The sequence below is a fragment of the Zeus faber genome, assembly GCF_960531495.2.
Source record: "Zeus faber genome assembly, chromosome: 10".
NCBI classification, from domain to species: Eukaryota; Metazoa; Chordata; class Actinopteri; order Zeiformes; family Zeidae; genus Zeus; species Zeus faber.
Window position 1 is genome coordinate 3,787,321 of NC_137199.1, and position 24,935 is coordinate 3,812,255.

At 42.9% G+C, this 24,935-nt stretch overlaps 1 protein-coding gene across 1 annotated transcript in view; it reads left to right on the top strand.

The window, feature by feature from the left end:
* myot (myotilin) overlaps positions 1-21,079 on the top strand; it is a 33,179-nt gene extending 12,100 nt beyond the window's left edge. Inside the window, exons 9-11 of the mRNA XM_080008636.1 lie at positions 2,795-2,960; positions 5,619-5,752; positions 18,523-21,079. Coding sequence (XP_079864762.1) covers positions 2,795-2,960; positions 5,619-5,752; positions 18,523-18,665 — 443 coding nt within the window. The 3' untranslated portion in view covers positions 18,666-21,079. The remainder of the gene's footprint in view (positions 1-2,794; positions 2,961-5,618; positions 5,753-18,522) is intronic.
* Positions 21,080-24,935: the final 3,856 nt, after the last annotated feature.

The window sequence follows — 24,935 nt, forward strand, 5'->3', positions numbered from 1 at the left end:
GTTTTCAAAAATGTGTTCCAGATGAGTAATTCCGTGTCTTTTCCAAGACCTGAAGATTATTGGTCTGTTTTTAACCAGAAAATCTATATTGTGCCAGATTAGAGTGAATTTGTTTGGAGAGAGTGTGACAACTGAGTTTGTTGAATCTCCACCAGGCAGACAGAGTCGTTGCAATGTTTTTAAAGCAATTATGTTCATTATAGATTCGGTAAGGAATGGGAGATCAGATATTGATGAATCCTGACATTCTGTTTGTTCAATGTCTCTGGCCATCCATGGCCCAGTTGTTGCTTTGGTTGTAACCATTTCATTATAAATTGAAGATGGTTCACTAAATAGTAGTATTTGAAGTTTGGGGCTGCTAGGCCTCCACAGTCTTTTCTTTGTGTTGCTAGTTTAATTCTCGGTTTCTTGTATTTCCAATAATAATAGCAAATTGTTGGCTATTGTGACATGGCGCCACCCGTTTTGGCTGCCTGCACAGGCGCTCCTCGTTGATTATGCAAATTTTAGTATTTTTATCCGTTTTATGGATCAAATCTCCTAGTGATCTCCTATGGCTCAATTTTGGGACTTTTTATCCGCGGATCCAGAGTGGGCCCCCAGAGATTTTACGCTTCAGCGCTTTTTTCAACAACAACAACAACAACAACAATGGAGCCGCTGTTCCACGGGTGGGCCTACAGAGGATGCACAATACAATACAATATTACTCCAAGTCCGGAGTAATATCAGTTTCAGCGTCGTGGAAAATGAAAGTCCAGTACGCCCTGCTAAGACTGACTTGGATCTATCGCCCTGATCAGATCAAGGTCTGAAATATGATTTCACAGCTTCTGCCATCTCCTTTGCGTCCATAACAATACGGAGACTAAAGTTTTCACAGACAAGTGAGACCAAAACACCTCCGTGCTGTACTTTAACCATCTGTTTACAAAGTGACGCAGGTGCGTGAGGCGAAGGGTTCTTCTTCACAATTTCTATCAAAATGGTTTCACATTGTGGCTTCATATCACATGGAATACGGATGAATGATCTTCACCTGGACGGTTGCATTAAAGGAAACGATCGGCTTTGTTCAGTGGTGTTCTCCGTCTCGGTAAGTGAAGTGCGTTTCCCTATGTAATCTAATGGAAATATTTAACTTCACAGTGTAACATTTTTCTACTATTTAAAAATCAAACTCGGTTTTGAAAATACGTTGATTTAAAAAAAAAAAAAAAAAACAAAGGAAAAAGAATCTGGGAAAAAATCAAATTTTCCTTCAATAAAGGTTTTTTCAACTTATTTGGCTGCTCCTGGCGATTTTTAGAAATGCACGAGATGGCGGCTTTTGCTGTGGTAGGACACATTTAGCTTTCAGTTTGAGGTGGCAGTGAGGTGAGTTTCTTGTACTAGACAGAAGCTGGGGTTCATCCTGGTGAGGTCACTTTGGATTTTGCTATGTTTAGCTGGTGAGCCTTTGCCCCTCCCATTCCAACTAACAAACTTAATGGATGTCATTGAGGTTAGTTAAGGGATGATTTGGATTTTGAGTTTTCCCATGCAGTCGCACAGTGCATCCAAGGCAATAGCTACACTGCTGTGCCCATCTATTCCCTGTAGATTGGATTAGGTTTCTCTCCTTTACATTCATTTTTACTTTCCTAGTATTGCAGGGCGTTTGTTTGGAAACATCTACTCAAACAAATGACAAATGATCAAAGATAAAAATAGAACATTGCAGAGTCAGACATACATATACAGACAGACATACAGTGAGAGTGCATAGAGGTAGAGAGATGGAGGGATTATGAAGGTGAGATGACGAGAGTGAGCAATATTTACAATACTGACATGGGTAGGAGGCTAATTTCTACATCTCTCATATCAGAATTATCAGAATAACCAGGGTGTGGTGGAGGAGTCTCGGAATAACAGACTGTCTAACTATAGTTTATCAACAACCAGTACCCGTTTACCCTTCTGCCGGTTCTCCTTCAAGATGGGGCACAACACCTTCCGTTGGTCGTTGATCTTCCGGGGGAATTGATTGTTCATACCTATGGTTCCTTTCAGTTCCCGTCCTTTTGCTTTTAATCAGCTCCTTGTGCTCGAAGTGTTCAAACTTAGTAGTGATGGAGCGGGTACGGTTTCCCACGTGTCCCAGTTGATGAACATGGTAGGAGGTGACCTGCTTCATGGTGTCTGTGGGGAGTTTCAGGGCGGACCATTTTTTCAGGGGTCTCTGTGTTGTTCTCGGGGATCCCGGAAAAGATGATACTATCTGCATACTTCTGGATTGGATAGCCAACATAGTCTCTTTCATTATTTTATTTTTCTTTCTTTACAACCTCCATCTCCATTGTGAGACGCTTCAGAGGTTTTTTAGATCCGCGTTGTCTTGCATCTCACCGACCATGCGGTGCAGGAAATCAAGGCTGGCTTTAATCTCGCAAATGTCTCGGTAGAGCAGACCAAGCATGTCCGGCTTGTTGTTAATATCATATAAGACACTAACCTCTACAGTTCTCGGAATGAGAATCTGTATTGGTAGCTAAGTCCGCCTTTTTCCTCTTGGCCGGGTTGTTACGGTCCTGGTCTTCCTCCATCACATACTCGTTATAATAATAAATCTAATCCTCGAGGTCCCCCACTTTGGATTTGCCTTTTTTTTTTTTTTTTTTTTTTGTAATTCGCTTTGTTGTTCGTCTGAGTTGGAGCAGATTGCCAGTGTTTAAGTTCCATGCTCCGAGATCCTCCTCCTGTTGATGGCATTTCCGACATTGACCTTGCTGTGCTAACCTCCCTTCAGCCCAGGAGCTTCTGCGCCCGCCGACGTTTGTCCAGAAGATGATGAACTCCCACGCTCTAGAGGGCGACACGGTCCGGTTTGAGTGTAAAGTGGACGCCTCCCCTGCACCTCAGCTCTTCTGGAAGAAAGACAAAGATATGCTGCGCCTTGACCCCAACAGAATGAGGTGGGTCCGCCTCAGCAGATTGCGCAGACATCATATCACCTACATCCCCACACTCAAAACATTTCACGGTCCCGTATGCGGGGGGAAAAAAGTGAATAACTTCATGGTAACAACAAATCGGAAATGTTAAATGATGGAATCGAAGCATCAAAACAACGAAAAACAGCAGTTATTGGTTTTCTTATTTAGGATTCTAAATCTGATATACTGTAAAATGATCGAATGATACACGGATACCGAGCAAAGCGATCAAACAACTTCGGAGCCAGACTGAGTGGGTGTCCCTGTACTTCGTGGGCGTGCTGTGCACAGAGCAGATGAACATACACTGATGAAGTGAATAACATTGCTCATCTTGTTACAATGGCACCTCTCAAGGGGTGGGATATATTAGGCAGCAAGTGAAGTCAGTTCTTGAAGTTGATGTGTTGGAAGGAGGACAAATGGACAAGTGTTAGGATCTGAGCGATTTTGACAAGGGCCAAATTGTGATGGCTAGACGACTGGGTCAGAGCATCTGTGGTATTCCCGCTATGCAGTGGTTAGTACCTTCCAAAAGTGGTCCAAGGAAGGACAACTGGTGAACCGGCGACAGGGTCATGGGCACCCATGGGGTCATTAATGCGTGTGGGGAGCAGCTAGTCTAGCCCATCTGGTCCCATCCCACAGAAGAGCTACTGTACCAGAAACTGCTTAAAAAGTTAATGCTGCATGGGCACTCTGACCGGTCAGAGTGCCCATGATGACCCCTGTGTACCGCTGAAAGTGCCTACAATGGGCACTTTAACGTCAGAACTGGACCATGTAGCAATGGAAGAAGGTGGCCTGGTCTGATGAATCACATATTCTTCTACATCATGTAGGATCCGATCCACATGATACGATGGACAAGTTGCGATGCATTGTGTGTTCTGACACCTTTCTATCATAGCCAGCTTTAACTTTTTCAGCAATTTGTGCTGCGGTGGCTCCTCTGTGGGATCAGACCATACGGGCTTGACTCCCAACACGCATCAATGAGACCTGATGCCCATCACCCTTTTGCCGGTTCACAGGTTGTCCTTCCTTGAAACACTTTTGGTAGGCACTAACCACTGCATACCAGGAACACCTCACAAGACCTGCTGTTTTGGAGGTTCTATTACCCAGTTGTCTAGCAATTACCATTTGGCCCTTGTCAAAGTCGCTCAGATCCTTATGCTTGCCCATTTTTCCTGTTTCCAACACATTAACTTCAAGAACTGACTGTATACTTGCTGTCTAATAGAACAGAACAGAACAATCTTTATTTGTCACACACCACACTACAACACATGCTTGCACACACACACACACACACACACACACACACACACACACACACACACACACACACACACACACACACACACACACACACACACACACGCACGTGCACGTGCTTTGGATGGTGGCCGGTGAAATGAGGCCTCTGCATTTAACCCATCCTGGCTTGTCCTTCCTCCGGGGCCACAGCCAGGAGCAGTGGGCAGCATACGTGGACGCGCCCGGGGACCAGGTGATGGGTGTCCATCGCTGGTCAGACGATGATGTGTGCATGTTTTTGGGAGGGGTCCTTACTGACGTGAGGTGGAGGAAATCCCATGTGAACACGGGGAGAACATGCACACTCCACACAGAAAAGCTCCTATTTGGAGATAATATATCCCACCCATTGACACGTGCCATTGAAATTAGATAAGCAATGTTGTTCACTTCACCAGACAGTGGTTTTAATTTTGTGGCTGATCAATGTATATGACAGAAGACCCCTTAAGATTATTAAAGTTTGGGACATCCCTTGTCGTGTTATATAGTGTTAAGTGGAGCCTAAATTATTTCAATCCTCCTAAAAGCTCTTGCCAGTTTTTTGTCAAAAAGCATATTCCAAATGTCCTTTACAGCTGGTCAAAGATAAAGCACTGACTATTCGGTTTCATTTTATTAAATTCAAAGCTACATTGAAGCTTATTTTAGATCTCTTGGAGGCTGTTACACCTTGAGTAATTAAGAAATACTTCATGGCCTACAAAAATACTGCATGTGCTATTTTTTGCTCCCACATAGGGTACCCACAATCATTACATTTCATCATTGATCATTGAAATGTCTCTTTTGTTCATTTCATGACACTACAATAGTGGCATAAAATGTGTAATACTACATGTCTACCTCTTGCAACAGAGCCATTTATTGCCATTTATATTCCAGAATATTCCTTACCCCAACTGATGGAACCTAATTTACATTCGGTTCATAGCAACATTTCTAACTTTGGCTTAAAATTTCCTTTCGTTTTCAATGAAAACGAAAGGAAACATACGATTTAAGAATCAAACTATTTCACAAAAAGATGGCGATCTGCCCAAATAACTGCCATTAGATGTTTATGTAACAATGATGTAACAATGACAGATCTACTCATACAAACTTAAACATGACAGCAAATTGCAGCCAAATAAACATAGCCTGAAATATATAAATGTGTAATATGTGTAATAAATATTACACTGTGCAATGTACTGCACATATGCTGGATATTTTTACCAGGTCAATAGAATAGAATAGAATTTGAATCTCCCATGTTTACTCCTGAGTTTTGAGTGAATATTTCCCCCCACCCCCCGTTTCCCTGTCCAGCCTGTACCAGGATGGTTCGGGCCGACAGTGCTTGTTGCTAGACAGGGTGACCAAGTCGGACGCTGGTTGGTACACGCTCTCTGCCATCAACGAAGCCGGAATGTCTACCTGCAACTCCCGGCTGGACGTAGGCAGTGAGTACATGTTCATCATACAGAAAACATTACGAGGCTCACTGTGCTGGTTACCGCGGCGACCCCGGACCGAAACACATCAGACAGCAGATGTGGAACGGGTGACTCACTCTGTAGACTCGGTAGTGTGGCGTCCACCAAATTCTGTCCTACGACCCCATCCAGTGCAAACCTAATAGGTTGAAAAGCCAAATGAATAAGGAATGTCCTATAGGTACTCCAAAGTGGGGGAGGTGGTGGTGTGACAGCAGGTCGATGGCAGAGAATGGGTGGGAGCTATTAAATTTCTGCTCCATCATGTAGCATCCTGTAAATACCCCCATCGCCTACGAGACGCTCCACCTAGCTGTTCCCTGATCATTCACCTGTAAGACAAGCAGTGAGTGTATCAGCCTCCTAGCCTCCTGTTTTCCTGAAACACAATTTTGCGAATTAAAGAAACTCATACAAGTCAGTATAGATAATTAGAATGATAAATGTTATTCTGAAATTCCAATTCACTCCACCATTTAAAGCCCATTTTTTTAAATGTAGGACGTTTATTTTTTATTTTGAAACAGATGATGACTGTTGAATGAGGTTTATGTATTCAAATGACAGTTTTCCTTCTGTTTTAGCCAACAATTGTAGATAACTAACCAAAGCAACATAAAGACTAGCTTAACTAAAAGGTCAAATGCAAACTCGCAGTTTTATATTATTTACATTTTTTTATTGTAAGAAATGATAATGATGACTAAAAGGATGTGAAGTTTATTCCAAAGAAACTGACCTTTATTTGTGACTGGCTATAAATATTTAATTAGACATAATAAAAAAATGCAATTTAGTAAAATATATTTATTGTATTGAACGTAGGACATGTATTGAACTAGGATTCGAAAAGCCACAGTGTGCCTAGATCAGTGGTTCTCAAACATTTTACACCGCGTACCACCTCAGAAAATAGTGGTACCTCGGCTTACGACTGTAATTCGTCCTTTAAGAACGGTCGTATTTTAAAACAGTCATATGTCGAAGCAATTTTCCACCTATATATTATGAAATCATGAAGGGTAAAAATAAACAAAATTCACAGCACAAACACAGTAAATATGAAAAAATTATCGATAAGCCACGAACTACGTGCACACACGATGTAGGTCGCCCGCTGACAGGCCGCTGACTGGCGGCTGACTGGCCGCCGACGAGCCAACTGCAAATTTCCACGGTCGTATCCTGGAGCAGTCGGTCGCAGGTCGATACAAATTTTCGTGACTATTGCTACTCGTATCTTGGATTAGTCATAAATAGATGCAGTCGTAAGTCGAGGTACCACTGCATTAGGCTTTCCAAATGCCGCCACACACACATTTTAACATTATTTGTATTCATAATTTGCCTAAAAATGTTCAAAGTTGGCCAGCTTGTCGGTAGGTATTGATTACCTACCGAGGCATAATAAGAAGGGTGTGCCTGCCTCTGCGAACAGTCCTGCGGTGTCTGGGTCAATCGAGGTTGACTTCAATGTTTCGTCACACGACAATTCTATTAAACTCTCCTGCTCAAAAACAGTGAAATCCTTGGGCATTTCCGAGGTTTGATGTTGTATGAAATATTCGTGGAACTGCGATACGAGGTGCGGAACTATGTTGTCCCTGACCCCATCATCAATGGTCAGGTCGTTGTCAGGCAGAACTCACCCGCCCTGACTTTGATTTCAAACAAGTCCATCTTTTCCAGCAAGGCGTTGATTTTGTCCTTTAACATTGATGAGTCCTGCATTCAGTTTGTTCAAATGAGAGAATATGTCCGACAAGTATGCCAGTTGACTGAGCAACATAGGGTCTTTGAAAACTTTTGTCCTGTAAGAACATCTGGACCTCTCTGTGCAATTCGAAGAGCCTGGAAAGCACTTTCCCTCTTGATAACCACCTTACGTCTGTATGAAGCAAGAGTTGGACATGCTCACTGCCCAGCTCATCGCAGAGCATGATAAACAGACGAGAATGCATCAGTGGGGCCTTAATGAAGTTAACAGTTTTCACAGCGGAGTCAAGCAAAAGAGTTAAATTCTTTGGGCATTTTCTTCACCACTAGGGTCTTGCATTGGATGCTGCTGTGTGTCCATCGCATTTCAGGTGCCACCTCATGAATCCGGGCTGCTTCTCCACTGTCTCGCCCTGTCATAGCCCTAGCGCCGCCCATGCAGACTCTTCCAATAGAGTCCATTCTCTTGGACAAATGTGTTCAGTAGCTGGATGTGGTCAGCTGTAGTTCTGGTCTCCAGTGATGTACAGAAAAGAAGGCCCTCCTGAGCTGCACCACCATATTCATATCTGATGTAAACAAGCAAATTGGCCAAATCTGCAATGTCAGTCTCATCTAGCTGGATGGAATAATAGCGACAGTGTTTTTAACGTCATTTGCCATGGTCCCTATTCTGTGCGACACAGTGTCGTTTAAAAGGTGCACCAAGTTTAATTGTTTGGCAGCCTTCTCCCCACACATGATTTGTGTTTGTTTAGCTAATGGTAGACAGTTGTTCACCAGTCGTGTGTAGCTTACTGGCTTTCGCTATGTGGAGGCTGGCACAGTACAAGGCTTTCTGTGCTTTGGCACTTTTCTGCTTTGCTATCTTGGAAAAAAATCAAATGGTTTGTCTTTTAAAACTCTATTTGTTTGTTACGTGCCTTTTGAGATGCAATGTTTCATGCATTCATTGGTAAGAACCTCACCACATACCACACACTGTGGCCTGGGCTCTTCCAGTGTCCGGCTCCAAGTGAATCTAAACTTTAGGTAACTTGAGTCATATCTCCGTACTATTTTGCACAGTTTGCTGTTAGCAGGTGCCGCAGAGACTTCACTGGCGCTTGTGCTCAATTCATTGTCCACTTCAGTTTCAACAGGGCAGCTCCAAATATTGTCCTCTTTATCTGCACTTCTCTTCCTTATCATTCCTGTTTGGGCCACAATTGCAGTGTTTTTGAAGGATTCATTTTACCTCTGCTTCTTTCCGTCACAGTTTGAGATTGTACAGAGACCGACCGACAAACAAAAATATTATAGCAAAGGCAAAACTTATTTTAAATTACATTTCAGTGATCCCGTATTTTCATTCAAAATCAGCAACACATACGTGAGGATGCTGTTTGTAGATTACAGCTCAGCATTCAACACAATTGTGCCCGCTAGCACGGCCAGGAGGTCTTTGTGGAGAGCCTCACCCGCTTGTTCAACATGATTTGGCATGCAGAAGAAGTTCCTGCCGATTGAAGATGTGGGCTCATTGTGAAGCTGCCTAAGAAAGGAAACCTTGCGGACTGCAACAACTGGCGGGGCATCACACTGCTGTCTATCCCTGGCAAGGTATTCTGCAGTGTACTGCTCCAACGCCTAAAAGAAGAGGTGGATTATTTCTTGAGGGAAGAACAAGCTGACTTCCGGAAGGGAAGGTCCTGCTCCGAACAGATCTTCTCTCTTCGCAACATCATTGAACAGTGCCAAGAATTCCAGACACCCCTCATGATTAACTACATCGATTTTAAGAAAGCTTTCGACAGTATCCACCGGGAATCACTGTGGCAGATTGTCCAGCTGTATGGTGTACCACCAAATTACGTCAACTTCTTCAGGGCCCTGCACCACAACTCCACTTGCAGAGTCAAAACCAACAATGGCTCAACCGAAGACTTTGACATCGTCACCGGAGTAAGACAGGGTTGTATCCTGTCAGCCTTGCTTTTCATTATTGTCATCGGCTTTGTGATGAGGAAGACACTGGTGAAATCTTTGGCATCAAGTGGGGAGGGGACAGACTGGCCAACCTGGACTTTGCGGACGATTTGGCTCTGTTCAGTCATACCCACCTTGCACTCCAAAAGATGACCAACAACCCCCATAAGCACGGGGAAAAGGTCGGCCTACGGATAAACCAAGAAAAGACCAAGGCCATGACCGTCAGACAGGACCAACACCCTCCACCTCTCACTGTAGGCAAACATGATGTAGAGTACGTTGAGAACTTCACATACCTTGGAAGTAACATCTCAAATAAAGGAGACGTGGAGAAAGATGTATGAACTAGAATCGGCAAAGCTGTAGGAGTATTCCAACGGCTCCGCAACATCTGGTCGTCCAAAGCCATCAATACGGACACCAAGCTACGCCTGTCAGTGGTCATCCCAACAGCGACCTACGCCTGTGAGACGTGGATGAAGACAGCCAGCATCACCAACAAGTTGGATGTCTTCCATCGACGATGCGTCAGATCCATCTTGAGGATCTCATGGAGAGATCACCTCACCAACGAGGAGGTGATGAATAGGGCAGGGGAGGCAGCCCTGCCCGATATTGTCTCTGCCAGGATAAAGAGAATGGCTGGGCACGTACTCCGACTGCCAAGAGAGAGACCGGCAAGTGTGGCAATGGACTGGATGCCAGAGGGAGGCCAAAGAAGACATGGAGACAGACAGTCAAGTAAGACTTAAATGAAATGGGTGTCAGCTGGCATGGAGCAAGAAGGTTCGCCACGGACTGGAGCAAATGGAGGGGACTCGTCGCCCAATGTTCCTTCTGGAACATTGGGCGGGAACTAAGTCTAAGTCTTAGTAAGTGCCCGCTAAGCTTGTTCCCAAACTCAGGATCCTGGGTCTTAACACCTCCCTCTGTACCTGGATCCTGGACTTGCTGACGGGCAGACCCCAGCTGGTGAGAATGGGAAATCTCTCCTCCTCTGCACTGACCCTTAGCACCGGAGCCCCGCAGGGCTGCGCACTCAGTCCCCCCCTGTACGCCCAGTTCACACATGACAGTGTGGCCACGCTCGGCACCAACACCATCCTGAAGTTTGCGGATGACACCACCATCCTGGGTCTCATCTCCAACAATGATGAGTCCTCCTACAGAGAGGAGGTCAGCGTCTTGGCAACATGGTGCCAGGATAACAACCTCTCTCTCAACGTCTGCAAGACTAAAGAGATGATCGTGGACTACAGGAAACGACCGCGGGGGGCACGCCCCCATCCACATCGACGGAGCTGAAGTGGAGAGTCTCCTGCTTCAAGTTCCTCGGTGTGTCCATCAGTGATGACCTCTCCTGGTCCAGGCAATCGGACGCTACAATAGAAACTCCCCAAAAGCGCCTGTTCTTCCTGAGGAGACTCAAGAAGTTTGGCATGTCTGTCAGGACTCTCACCAGCTTCTACCGATGCACCATTGAGGGGATTCTCACTGGCTGCATCACCGCCTGGTACGGCAGCTGCTCCGCTGCTGATTGCAAGGCGCTCCAGAGGGTGGTGAAGACAGCGGAGCGAATCATTGGCTGCCACCTCCCCTCCGTGCAAGGCATCTACCGCACACGATGCCTTTATGAAAGCACGGAAAATCATAGAGGACTACAGTCACCCAGGTCACGGACTGTTCACGCTGCTGCCATCTGGAAAACGTTCCCGGAGCAATCCGGGCAGGGACTACCAGTCTCACAAACAGTTTTTGCCATCAGGCTTCTCAACCTGCAACATCTGTAGTCACCTATGTAAATGAAATGTACATCACCACAACTACATGTACATATCCATCGGCATTCCTTCACTTTATATTTATATCCATATCTTGTGCAATAGACTGACCTACTTCTGTCGGAACTGCTACAATGTTCCAATTATTTTAGTTTCCGTTTTAGGATTATTTTTCTTATTTTCATTTTATCTACATACACTGTGACCCCTTGCCCGTATTTGTAACAGCGACTCTTACTCTTTTATTTTTTTTTTATTTTTTTTTTTTTTCCCCCCGACTACTACTACTACTACTTATTTAAAAAAATATATATATTTTCTCCTTATAGTTGCCTTGTTATTTTATCTTTTTATGCCCACTACGCAGTTATTGCCTGTCATGCCCCAAGAATTTCATTGCACTGAATCACCTTGTGTTGTACTGTACACTTGACAAATAAAACACTTTAACTTTGAACTTTGAACAAACATCCAATAGCGGGGGACCGGTGACTGTACGGGACTTGTTACATTTACATTTAGTCATTTAGCAGACGCTTTTATCCAAAGCGACTTACAATTGTTCAAACACCGACGGACGCAGCCATCAGGAGCAATTAGGGGTTAAGTGTCTTGCTCAAGGACACTACAGCATGCTAGCAGGAGGAGCCTGGGATCGAACCAGCAACCTTTAGATCACTAGACCACCAGCTCTACCTCCTGAGCTACCATCCCCAACCTGACTTGTCCCGATTGGTTCTGGTGTATATGGTCGGTATTTTATCGTAGCACCTCCAAGCAGTGGAAAAGGCGCCGAAGCCACCCATGAGGCCCGCAGCCGAACAGACACCCCGCGGGTGTGTCAAAAGCATCTTCTAAAGGACAAAATGTGCTGTATTGATATGCATAAAGGATAGCGACGTAGGTGACGCATGAATAACACAGGATTCTACCCATACCCAAGCACCGGGACCTCCGGTGCTTGGGTACGCCCACAGAAGGAACTAAGTTCCCATATTGGTTCACTTGCTAGTTCCTGCTCCCAAAAATGTCCCTGCAAGCGAGGTGGTACTTTTCGGGTGGAACCTAAACTACTGGGTGGGTTTGTAGATCATCCGTCAGCTGTAAGCCACGGAATTTTATTTTTTTCATATCGTATTTTTTGCATATCAACCCCTATAGGGAGCAGCCGAAAGGAGAGGAAAAAACATTTTTTTTTTTGCATATCAAGGGTGAATAGGCATTGAGAGTTTGTTGGAAACAGCTGTATTACACTCCATATGGACTAAAAGCGGGGTCCCGAACCGGAGAGACCCCTGTTTTAGTCGGACTGTTGGAAGGGGTTGCTGCTGAATCTCTGAGCTGAGTATTTTTTTTTTTTTTTTTTTTCAAAAGCCAAATAGCAATTGTCAACTATGTATAGAATAATATAAGTGTAGCCCTCCCAACAAATTTCCCTCCAAAGAATAAGGTCCTTACTTGCTTGGGAGGATAATTTGAGAACTACTAACCAATCATTAATTCTAAGGTGACAGAGGTCAAGTAGCTTTAAATTTAGCTATACCGCTTTAGGTGAGCACATCTCCCATGCACTCTAATTTAGTAAACTCACCTTGAGTAGTTCTGGTGATGCCCACTACACGTATGCTGCACACTTTACTTTTATATTACTGGAATAAACACATTTCTACCCAGCACAAACTAGTTCAGTAATTGGATTTAACAATAATAAATCACTATTTCATTAACTGCAGTTCACAACAATTATTATGCAGAAAGAACAGACCTTTTCATAATATAAAATACAACAACAACAAACAAATGTTTGTTACAAAATATGTTCCAATCACATTACTTAATGATGCGCACGTTGGAGCTCAAAAGTTGAGAAAGCAAAAAGAAAGTTCAGAAAATATCCAAAGATGTATGGTAGCACACACCAACTTTAAGAAAATGACAGGGTCAGTGCCTCTGTTTCATCAACTTATTTTGGCCATCAAACAAAACATGCTTACGTTTCAGCCTTCATCAGAACATGAATGTAGTACTAGTCTCATGTGGTCTATATAAGACTTCATAATGATTGACTTACCTGTGACTGGGAGGAGCAGTCACTCAATGCATAAATCTGACCAACTCCTCAAATCTTCTTAAAGAGACACTGGGTGGTTATGGTCACATGGTGCACATCAGCAAACTCACAGACAGACCAACACAAAGGTAAAATGCTTATATTTGTTCATATTGATGCAAATACAATTTTTGAAGTAAGATCAAAATCGTTTTTTCAAAATTCTGCCATTTAAATCACAGCATAAAGACTAATATATACGGGGAATAAACAACATTAAGAACAATTGGGAAAAAATAACAAATCAAGTTTTGATTATGAAGTTAGTTCTTTACATTTAACGGAAACATTTCAAACTATAGTCATCATTTAAACCCACTGGAGCTGTTGTGTTAAGCGTGTAAATATTCATGCTATTATCACCGAATACCACAGAATGGAGTGGGCAGATGTTCTAGTCTAACAAAACAAAGAAGCCGGAGAGCCGTGGTTGGGTTCATGATAATGTTTGGCCATTGTATATTCCATATGTCCTGTGCATATACCTGTTTTATGTTCAGACATTCTCCGTTTCAGACGGCATTTTGTCTGGCCCACATAAGCTTTTCCACAAGGGCAGGTTAGTTTGTACACCACAGAAGTGGGGCTACAGTTAATTTACTGTTTGTTTAATGTAAAACTTTTTTCCAGTTTGCGGGTGGGTGAAGAACTTAACATTTGTTGTTTAATTGCACTGGCTGCATCTTGTGTATCTGTAGCTGCCCTTTAATTCAGGCCAAAGACGTTGTGTCCTTTTTGAGTGAAAGTTGTGAACACTGTACTTGATGGTAGGTGCTATTTGTAAAGTGCAGGGGAAGGAGCTTTAGTCAGTTTGCACAGCGTAGGTTCAGCTGGCAAAATATGCCAGTGTTTGGTGATGATATTGTGCAATTGTTGGTAACTATTGAATTCTGTAATGAAACATAATTGGTACACTGGATGTGTGATGGCAAGCTTTGTTACTTCAGATGGATAATTTCATTGTTTAAACAAGTTTTGATGTTCTCGGCTTGTTGTTCAAAATCCACTATGTTTGAACAATTTTGCATCAAACGAAAAAATTTACCCTTTGGTATGTTTTGTTTTCTGATGTTTTGTATGGTTAGATGAGCCATGAAGAATTGTGTTGTGTTCCATTGGTTTTCTGTAGATGGTGCTCTCGGACAGTCAATCACAGGTTTTGAAAATCGTCAGATCATAAAGCTGATGGAAGTTGGATGATGTTCCATAGTAAATCTTAAAAAGGAGCTACTTGAATTAAGGTAGTCATGGAACTGTTTGAGCTCTTCAACTGTCCCATCCCAGAAGATAAGAATGTCATCCGAATATCTTTTCAACAGCTTCATTTTGGCATGGAAGGGGTTTGTAGTAATATTATAGATTGTGTTTTCTTCCAGTGTGCCACTTCTTATGACGCTACCTTCTTATGGAGCTACCATTGCTGTCCTTTTGGCTTGAAGATAGTAACAATCCTCAAATCTGAAATAGTTTTGAGGTACTACAATCTAGGGCTTGTGAATCGCGTTGGGCCAAAAAATGAGCCAATCTCATGTGAGATGCAGGTTTAAAGGCTCTCCAAATCAGAAGAAGCAAGAATTGTTGAGCTGTCCAAACAATAGTTGGTGAGACCATTTAGTACACATTAAAAATATATAACAATTCCTTGTGTACTCCCTACGGAAAACAGTCTTCAAAAAAACAGGAATAATCCAAGTTCTGGGAAAACAACGGATAATCCTTGATATCTGGTCTACATGGTCTGGTCTTCGCAACTCTGCACAATACCGCTCACATAAGGTTTTTGCATTGTTTGAAATTGAAACCAGCTTAAAAGCTCATCCATGGGCCGACGGTGAAACTCAGAATAAAAACACAGTGGGAGCAACTTCCGAATAACTCCAAATCTCCGTTTCCAATCATAAACCGGAACTCCAGTGAACTAAAAGTCCATCTCTCTTCCTCTTTTCGTCCTGCCCACAAACAAAGACCAAGCTGACAAATAAACCGTGATTGACAGTTGAATTACAGAAAGGAATCTCTCGTTCAAAATAAAGTTTCTTGGTATTAAAAATTAAAAAAAAAAATGTAATTGTATTAAGTATAACAAAATGTAACCAACTCTGGAAATATCCTTCCATTATATATAAACAAACATAACATTCATCATTAATAAAATATGTTCAAACCAAATAAATATTTGCATGAGCACTACTTTCTTCTCCCGCTAAAACAGTCATGTCCTCATGACAAGGATAAAATAAAACAACTTTGAGCTAAGAAGATTTATCTTTTTGCAAGTCTTTTCCTATCTATTTGAATTGCGTGCTTATACACCAATCAGCAACAACATTAAAACCACTGACAGGTGAAGTGAATAACATTGATCATCTGACTATAATGGCACCTGTCAAGAGGTGGGATATATTAGGCAGCAAGTGAACAGTCAGTTCTTAAAGGTTGTGTGCAAGTGTAAGGAAAAGAACTGAGCGACTTTGACAAGGACCAAATAGTGATGGATAGACGACGGTGTCAGAGCATCTCCAAAACGACAGGTCTTGTGAGGTGTTCCCATTATGCAGTGGTTAGTACCTACCAAAAGTGGTTCAAGGACAGACCATCAGTGAACCGGGTCATGAGCGCCCAAGGCTCATTGATGCACGTCCGGAGTGAAGTCTCGTCCGTCTGGTCCGATCCCACAGAAGCACTACTGTAGCACAAATTGCTGATAAAGTTCATGCTGCTATGATAGAAAGGTGATGCACTGTGTGTCACAACTCGCTGCGTATGGGAGTGCGTAGCCGCAGAACGGTCAGTATCTGTGGGATGTACTGGAACAGCAAGCCCGATCGATGTGAGTCCCACCTTGCAACTTCCAGGACTTAAAGGATCTGCTGCTAATGTCTTGGTGCCAGATACCACAGGACACCTTCAGAGGTCTTGTGGAGTCCATGTCTCAACGGGTCAGAGCTGCTTTGGTGGCACAAGGGGGAGCTACACAATTTTAGTGGTTATAAGTGGTGGTTTTAATGTTGTGGCTGATCGGGGTATATCTTATAATTGAAGTGTTGAATGGTTTAACTTCCTACTCATCTCAACAGGACTAACCTTGTAACTTTTCAAAACTACAGTTTCCTGGTAAGTTGTCAGTCAGCCTTACTGCAGCCCTTCTCTCTCTCAACAGGTACGTCTGATATCTGCTTCTCTACAATATTAATAAGTGGAACTCCATCTATCCGCTAACCTATTCTCTGCAGCCCCAGGTTTCCGTATCAGAACCTTGTCACCAGGTGCAAGCGGAACATATTGGACCTAATGATCATAGTGGTGCTTGTTTCCTTTGTTTTTTGTTTTTTTACCCCCAGCAACTCTCTGGCAACTGGAAAGCAGCCTTAAGATAACGTTTTGAACTAGGGATGGGCATTTTTTATTTTTTTTTGTGGTCAAAAACATACAATTTCAGTTAATTAGTCGACTAGCCGTGACATCGTCAGCCCCCCCCAACATAACCCATTAACAGAACATTAAAACAGTTGCCAGTAGTTGTGTAACAATACACTTATTCCTATTGAACTGTTCGCACAAACAGAATGGGGGGGGCGGGATTCACATTTGCGAATGTAGGCTAAAATAAATAAATGTATTAATGATGAATTAGATATTCAGCTATAAAAAGGCAGGCGAACTGCATGGTTTTACCCACATGTGATGGCAGTCTGACATAGCGAGATGATGACAAAGCGGCATCTGAAATGAAAACTCATTTCCCTACACAGCTCATCAGTGCGTGCGTTGTGGGACGGGACCGGAGGCAGTTTACGGGCACAAAATAAATCACTACGGAATACTTAAAGAATTCTGAGAAAGTAATACTCCTGCAGCGCACACCGCCACATGCACTCTTCTCCCTCTCCCATTTGGACAACAGTACCGTGAGTTTATTTTGAAGCATTTGAAGTCTATAAACAGTGAAGTTTGTAGAACGTTAAAATATGTTTTTTTTTAACGATTTTCCTTTTTACTGCCTGACAAACCCGTCAACAGTCGTCAGTAAGTCAACACATTTCAACATCCCTACCTCTTACATGCCTGTAGTAAATACTATTTACTTTGAACACTTAAAACAATAAGATATTTGTCATCTAAATATTTTCCCTTTTTTTTTTTTTTTTATAAATATTTAATGAAGTGTTTTAACAGGAACATGTATTCACAGCTGACGCTTCTTAATAGCTGTCTAGAGTTTTATTGCGCTGTTGTGCAAAATTCCGTCATTTAAATATTGTTAACTTTTTAATTGATTTTTCACACTGATTTTTCCCTATAAAAACAGAACTGTTTTTTTGTTTGTATTTGTTTAAAACTACTACAATACTACATTACATTTTTCAGAAGGAGCTGTTTTTGTTTTATATGCTGCTTAGAAAGCACACCAGATGATGGTTCAGGTATAGCCGGGTGGAGTTTCTCGCGATGCGTGTGCTACACTTATTATTCATGAATAGTTTCTCGGAAGTCGAGGTCACTGCCCTAGTCGACTAATCATGCCCATCCCTATTCTGAACATATCTCGAGTATGATTTTACTGAAGAACCATCACTAGACACTCCAAAACAACAGCGAAATATCTATTGTTTTTGGTTTTTATTTTGTTTTAATTTCCAATTAAAAGGGCCACCTTGGACCACTTTTAATAGGTACTAACCACTGTACACCTGGAACGCTCCACAATACCTGTCGTTTTGGAGATGCTCTGACCCAGTCGTCTATCCATCACTATTTGGCCCTTGTCAAAGTTGTTCAGATCCTTACGCTTGCCCATTTTTTCTGCTTCCAACACATCGGCTTCAAGAACTGACTGTTCACTTGCTGCCTAATATATCCCACCCCTTGACAGGTGTCACTGAAACGAGATGAGCAATTCACTTCACCTGTCAGTGGATTTAATGTTGTGGCTGATCAGTGTATATCTCATACATACATACATACATACATACATACATACATACATACATACATACATACATACATACATACATACATATCTGTATATAGCTTAAAGCTCATAAGTATCAGTTCAAGTATCATAAGTTAAAAATGATACAGGCCCTAGGCCTGAATCTTTTACCATTTAGTTTAAAATTCACTCCTCTCTTCCTCTTCTCGGCTTTACCCCTCTTCAGCTCGAACCACCGCACCCATGAAGACGGCGCCACCCGGCTCCAAGGCACTGAAGCTGCTTTCCTGCTTGAGCCACCAGCCCACTGTGAGCGGTGACAGCCCTGCCCAGCACACTGCCCCGCTCTATGAGAGCGAAGAGCTCTAGATCCGCCCCCCACCCCAACCCCAACCCCAACCTGAACGCGTTTAATACATGCGTCTGTCAAGCCTGGGGGGAAAACCAACATGATGCCTTTTCTTGGCTGTAAATGTAAGGGCGAGTTTCACATTTGGAGAAACTCCGAAAAATGTTTTCTCATGGCTTTGGGAATCAATGTTAATCTCCACCAGTTTCCCCGAAATGAATTTAAATAGGCTCCGCAGAAGTTATCTGTCTGCAAAAGCAAATGAATGCAGCAGTGTTAAATGCAGTGGGGAAACCAGTGCTCTGCTTTATTATTTTTATTTATCAATTTGCAAGTGATTTGAATTTTTAACACCAAGGTGGCAAAATGAGTGGGGAAAGTGCCCAGATGGGTATCAATGTGTGCACTTCTCCCCCTTCTGCAGAGGTTTCTTTTCAACCAACTTATGGCCGCTCATGTTTGATACATGGTTTGATGCCGCTTTGTTTTAATGTCTCTGACTTTTTTTTATTTTATTTTATTTTTTGGTCCGTGAAATGGTATGATGGTATGTATGATGGTATGTTGTCCATCTCCTCCCTGGAGGAGATGGACAACAGTACTCATAATCCAACACTGCCTGGGAACCTCCACCAGGCTTGAGCCCTCATCCGTTCAGACCCTGCACTTTAGTCCCGAATAAACTCTATCTCTCCCCCTCGTCTCTCCTCCTCCTCGTCTCTCCTCCTCATCGTCTGTGTGTGTGTGTGTGTGTGTGTGTGTGTGTGTGTGTGTGTGTGTGTGTGTGTGTGTGTGTGTGTGTGTGTGTGTGTGTGTGTGTGTGTGTGTGTGTGTGTGTGTGTGTGTGTGTGTGTGTGTGTGTGTGTGTGTGTTATTTAACAGCAGTTCTAAAGTTAGGTCCGATTCTCTGTCCTCGTATGAATGCAGCTGAAAACTTGTTCGACAGGAATTCTTATATGCAGTGTATGTACAACAAAATTATTTATTTGAACTGAAGTAGCTAGTAAAGCCGCGACAACCGCAGAGGGAAGCTTAAGGTGACTTTCAGCGTCTGAAGATGTTGAGAGCCAAAAGGGGTACATGAAATTAATTGTTCAAACAACACACTCGTTATGGAAAGCCATTTTAACATTTAATCCATAGGACGAACTCGTCACTTTTTAAAAGTGACTCGTACTTATATTTTAGTTACTAATTGCTATTCTAACAGTTAATACTATCTATTTTAGTTTGACTAATCAAAATGTGTAGGGTACTAGTGCTTATTTATTACATACTAGTAACTATTGCAGTGTTACTAGTAACAATATGGGGCTTTGTTTAGAAAAATGTTATTTTTAATTCATTATTTATTATAATAATCTGATATTTATATCAGATTATTATTCAGATATACTATTGAGTGCTACTACTTATTCATTTGTGATATGTGCCTTTTCCTGCTGTTACTTGTAACATTTTCATTTTTACTATTATTATTTAAACTATTTTAACATTTTAAATTGAACTATTAACAAGCTGCGTTGTCTAGTAATTTATCACAAGTAAAAAATACATTGTTACTGGTCATACACTGGTCAAGCACTATTCCCTAATGAATAAGTACTTGTACTCAATTTATATTGACTAGTAAAATTTAAATGAGTACTACTAACAATCTGAATAGATACTAGTCAGGAGGTAAATATTTAATATGTGAAACACAGAGCCCCATATTATACAATGACAAAATTGTCAATTGTTACTATTATCTAATAAATAAATACTAGTCCCTAATACATTAAAGTAGTAAAACTAAAAGTTATTAGTAACGTTGGAATTGCAACTAGTAACTAAAATAGATGTATGAGTAACTATTAAAGTATCTAGTATCTATGGATTGATGTTAAAAGGGCTTGCCATAGACTTGCATCTCGGCGAATGCATGTACACATTATGTATTCTTTAAGGTGAACATTTAGGCCCAGATTTGCCCAACTCGTCTACCACCTCCAGCTCTGGGTAGAGCTGTGTATTTTATTTACTTGGTTTCTGCCAACACGAGGCGCGATTTACCTCTTTACCCCTGTAACTGTTATTGACAGGCGAGGCCTCATTTCGCAACGGAATCTAGGTTCTTCAAACTGTTTTCCGAATTTAAAACGCAGGTCGTGAACCTTGTACAGCTGAGTTTTGTGCCGGTTACAGGCCAAATCAGATTCCCCCCATTATGTGATCTGGTCTGCCCTTCAACACATTAAAAATAAATAAAGTTGTTTCTTCATAACCACATTTTTATGTTCACTCCTGTATTGCTGCTTTTTTTTTTTTTTTTTTTTTTTTTTCTCCCCCAGGAAGTAATGTGTGTATTCTCCTACAGTATTGTTTGTTGTGTAAAACAATTTACATATCACTGGATGGAATAAAGGAATAAAGTCTTTGACCTCAGACCTGCCCCCGCTACTGTGCATCTCTTTATCTGTGGGGATACGCATTATGGCTGTAGTGGTTCACTGGTGAGGTGAGTATATCACTGCAGTAAAGTTCCAGTGAACCTGGAAACAACATAGGAAGGTTATTTGTTTCTTTAACCAGCTTGTTGCAGGGTACCAGTGAGAAAATGAGTTAAATCAGATATAGAATAGCTTAAAAAAAGAGGAAAAAAAAAAAGAATTTAATGGAGGGTAACTCCACAGGGGCTGTCTATTTTGTCTAACATTACAAAATGAGCTTAAAATAGATAGTATCCCAGTACCATTTGTTTGAGAACATTCTGATGTGTATTTTAAAAACGTATGGCCACACAATTATGATATAGGGTGCAAATTACCCCAATCTCAAACGGATAAAAGAATGAAAGCCCTCAAAATGATGGTATAGAATTCTAACTTTTAATTGGAGTAAGTGACGGATAGTTTAAAAAAAGTTCTAACTTAAATAAAAAAAGAACTCCTTGGGATGCCCCCTGAAAATTGATGACTCGAAGCAGCCGGAAACCCATCAGTCGACAGTCAAGTCGAGCGGTCGTTTTTTTTATTTGTTTGGTTTTTTTTGGTCTGTCTCCATTACATTAACAGAATTAAAAGAATGGTTACATAGGGTAACCTCAGTTCTATGAATAAAGGTCAATACACCACTGTATGCGTCAGCCTCGCTGAGAGGGGGCGCTGTCTAGCCAGCGTTCGTTCGATTTCAGGAGGGGATGTAGTGCGGCAATCAAGCTCATGATGGACATTGCAGTTCATGTGTGTCGTGCCAACCTGTTAGGTGTGCTCCATTGCCCCAAGCACAGAGGAGGCCACAGATGATGATGCCCCATTTACATGATAAAACCTGGCAAAGGTTAGGGATGAAGACCATCCAGTTGCTGTACAAATATCATCCAGCGAAGCATCTCTAAATAAAGCTCACGAGGCAGCCATACCCCTGATGGAGTGGGCCACGACATCCCGGTGGGGCACACCTGAACTGCTGTAGGCCATAGCTATTGCATCAACCACCCGGTAAGCCAGATGCTGCTTGGACGAGGCTTGGCCTCACACTGAATCTCCATAGCAAACAAAAAGCCCATTTGTTTGCCTAATTGTGCTGGTGCGAGCCACATGGCTTCTGAGGGCCCAAACAGGGCACAGTGAGTGCAGTCTGACTGCTTCAGGGGAGTCATGAGGTGCAGGATGAAAAGCCTCCAAAACCCACGGGTGAGAAACAAATGACCGAAGTAGGACTTAGGGTCTCAAAGCAGGATTGGGAAGTAGAGAAATGGCAGAGCCTTCTTCCCCGTGCTACGTACATGAGGGGTGTACGGACATTGCATGTAATTCAGTCACACGCCTTGCAGAATCAATGGCAAGCAAAAACTCTGTCTTGAGTGAGAGGAGCGGCTGAAACGGAGGCCCCCAGAGCATTCAGGACAAGCTGCAAGTCCCAAGAGGGAAGCATGCAGGCCCTCGGTGGGCGAAGCCGCCTTACCCCTCTGAGGAATCGGCCGGCAAGAGGGTGTGAGCCAATTATGCAGTCGCCGATATAATCGTGGGGGTCAGATATGGCAGCCAAATAGCCCCTCAATCTTGGCTCAGTGAGCCCCGTTTCGAAGAGGGACTTGAGAAACGGTAAAACCACCATGACATCGCATGACACTCGGCCTGATCCCCTGGAGTGGCACCAGTGACAAAACCTGTCCAATCTCTTTGTGTAGAGGGCCCTTGTAGAGGAAGCCTGCGAGCCACACATACCCCTTATCTGTCAAAGGGCCAAACATGGAGGTTGAACATCCCTGGATTCTGGTGCAAAAGCAGCCCCTGAGCCTGCGACAGCATGTTGACTTTGAGCGGGAGACGCCCCCCACAAGTAACACTCTCAGATCTGCCATCCATGGCTGGTGGGGCCAGTCTGGAGCTACTTGCAGGACGTCCGCCTTTGATACACTTATCCTTGCCAGGACAACTGGTAGAAGAGGAAAAGAAGGGAAAGCATAAAGTATAGCCAAGGCCAGTGGTTCACTAATGCATCCCCCAATGTCTCTTTGGGTTCCACCAGTGAGTACCACAGATGGCAATGAGTGGTCTCCTGAGAAGCAAATAGTCTCTCCGAAGCCAGACCAAATTGTGTGCACTATGTCTGGATGAAGATGCCTCTCCCTGGGGTCTGGGGCCGCCCCTGGACAGAAGATTGGCTGCCACATTGGCCATCCCCGGGAGGTGGATCCCTTCCTGGAGGCCAGGGGTTGCAAGCCACCGATCTGCCACAGACAGGCAATCTGGGGTCAGAGGAAGTAAGTAACTAAGAAGCCCATCCTCGTGTGGGCTCACCTTCTATTTTGCGAACCACAGCTGCAATGCCCACATGTAAAGCAACCCCAACGGTACAACCTGGGCAGCTGCAGCTGCATCAGGCCGAACAACCTCCGGATGCAGTTTACAACAACCTGCTTCTCCACAGTGAGCTGGGATAAGCTCTCTCTCAAACCATAGCTCCTCTGTAGTCAGCGAGGCTTGCATCAGGACTGAATTCAATACCAAGAGAAGCCTGTTCTCGAAGGGGTAAGGTAACGTTTGTTAGGCCCGATCCCCCCAGGTGGGCCAGCACCATCCTCGTAGCCACATTTATAGCTGGTGACGGTGTGTCCGCCAGTAGCGTGGTTCATTTGCTATACCGTCTCCTAGACAGCTCCCCCTCTCGGCTGGGCTGGCTCATACAGTGGTGCGTTGACCTTTATTCATAGAACCAAGGTTACTCGATGTAACCATTCGTTTTATTCTGTTATTGTAATGGACACTGACAGACCAAAACAAACAAAAAAACGACTGCTCGACTTTCAGAATCTCATTCGACTGATGAGTTTCCGACTGATTCTAGTCCTCGACTTTCAGGGAGCAGCCCTAGGAGATTCCTTTTTTATTTTGGTTGGAACTTTGCTATATTGTCCTACACTCAATTTAATTAAAAGTAATAATTCTATACCATCATTTTGAGGGCTTTCATTTTTTATTCCAGTTTGAGCTTGGGGTATTTTGCAATTTACACAGCTCCCCTTCTCGGAGAGGGTGACACATACAGTGGCGTGTTTACTGATATGAAATAAAACAGAAGCCTACAAAATTCACAGTGATTACATTTAAATGAGGAATTATAAATAAGGGGAATCGTTAATGTATTTTTAAATGTGTGAATGCTCTCCGTGTGCCCCGATGGCGGAGAGCCGTGCACCGTTCCTCCAAATAAAACAACTAAAAACAGTGTGCAAACAGGGCACGGAGGAACGGGGCTCGACTCGTAGAGATCATTTTCTGCGCATAACGCATGGAGAGGGGGTGATCGGGGAGAGTCACGGAGAAAGTTTATCCATTACACAGTTTCGTTCCATAACATTCCATACACACTTGTTTCGTCCATAAGGAGACGTTAAGTAAAATAACCTACATCTGAAATAAAAACACAGTTTTGGCGCACCTATCGCGGGCCCCCCATCGCAAGCACACGCATCATTGGTACCGTCGGAGAGGGAGACAGAGCACAAGATGCGCTTCCCTCGGGATGGGTACAGCCCCTGAGAGACAGTTTCAACCTTCAACTTTCTTTCTTTTTGTTTCCTTTTATTTTCTACTATTTCATGATAATATGCAATCGTTTGAATTACCTCTTTCCAATTTCCCCTTGTTGGCAGAAAACGTTGAATTTATTTAATCTTCTGATCTACCATTAGGGCCTAATTTCATTTATGGAATGTATTATTTGTTGGGTGCACTTTGCACTTTCAACTGTAATACATACGTACGTATGTCAATGGAATTATAAGCTGGATCAAGATATTC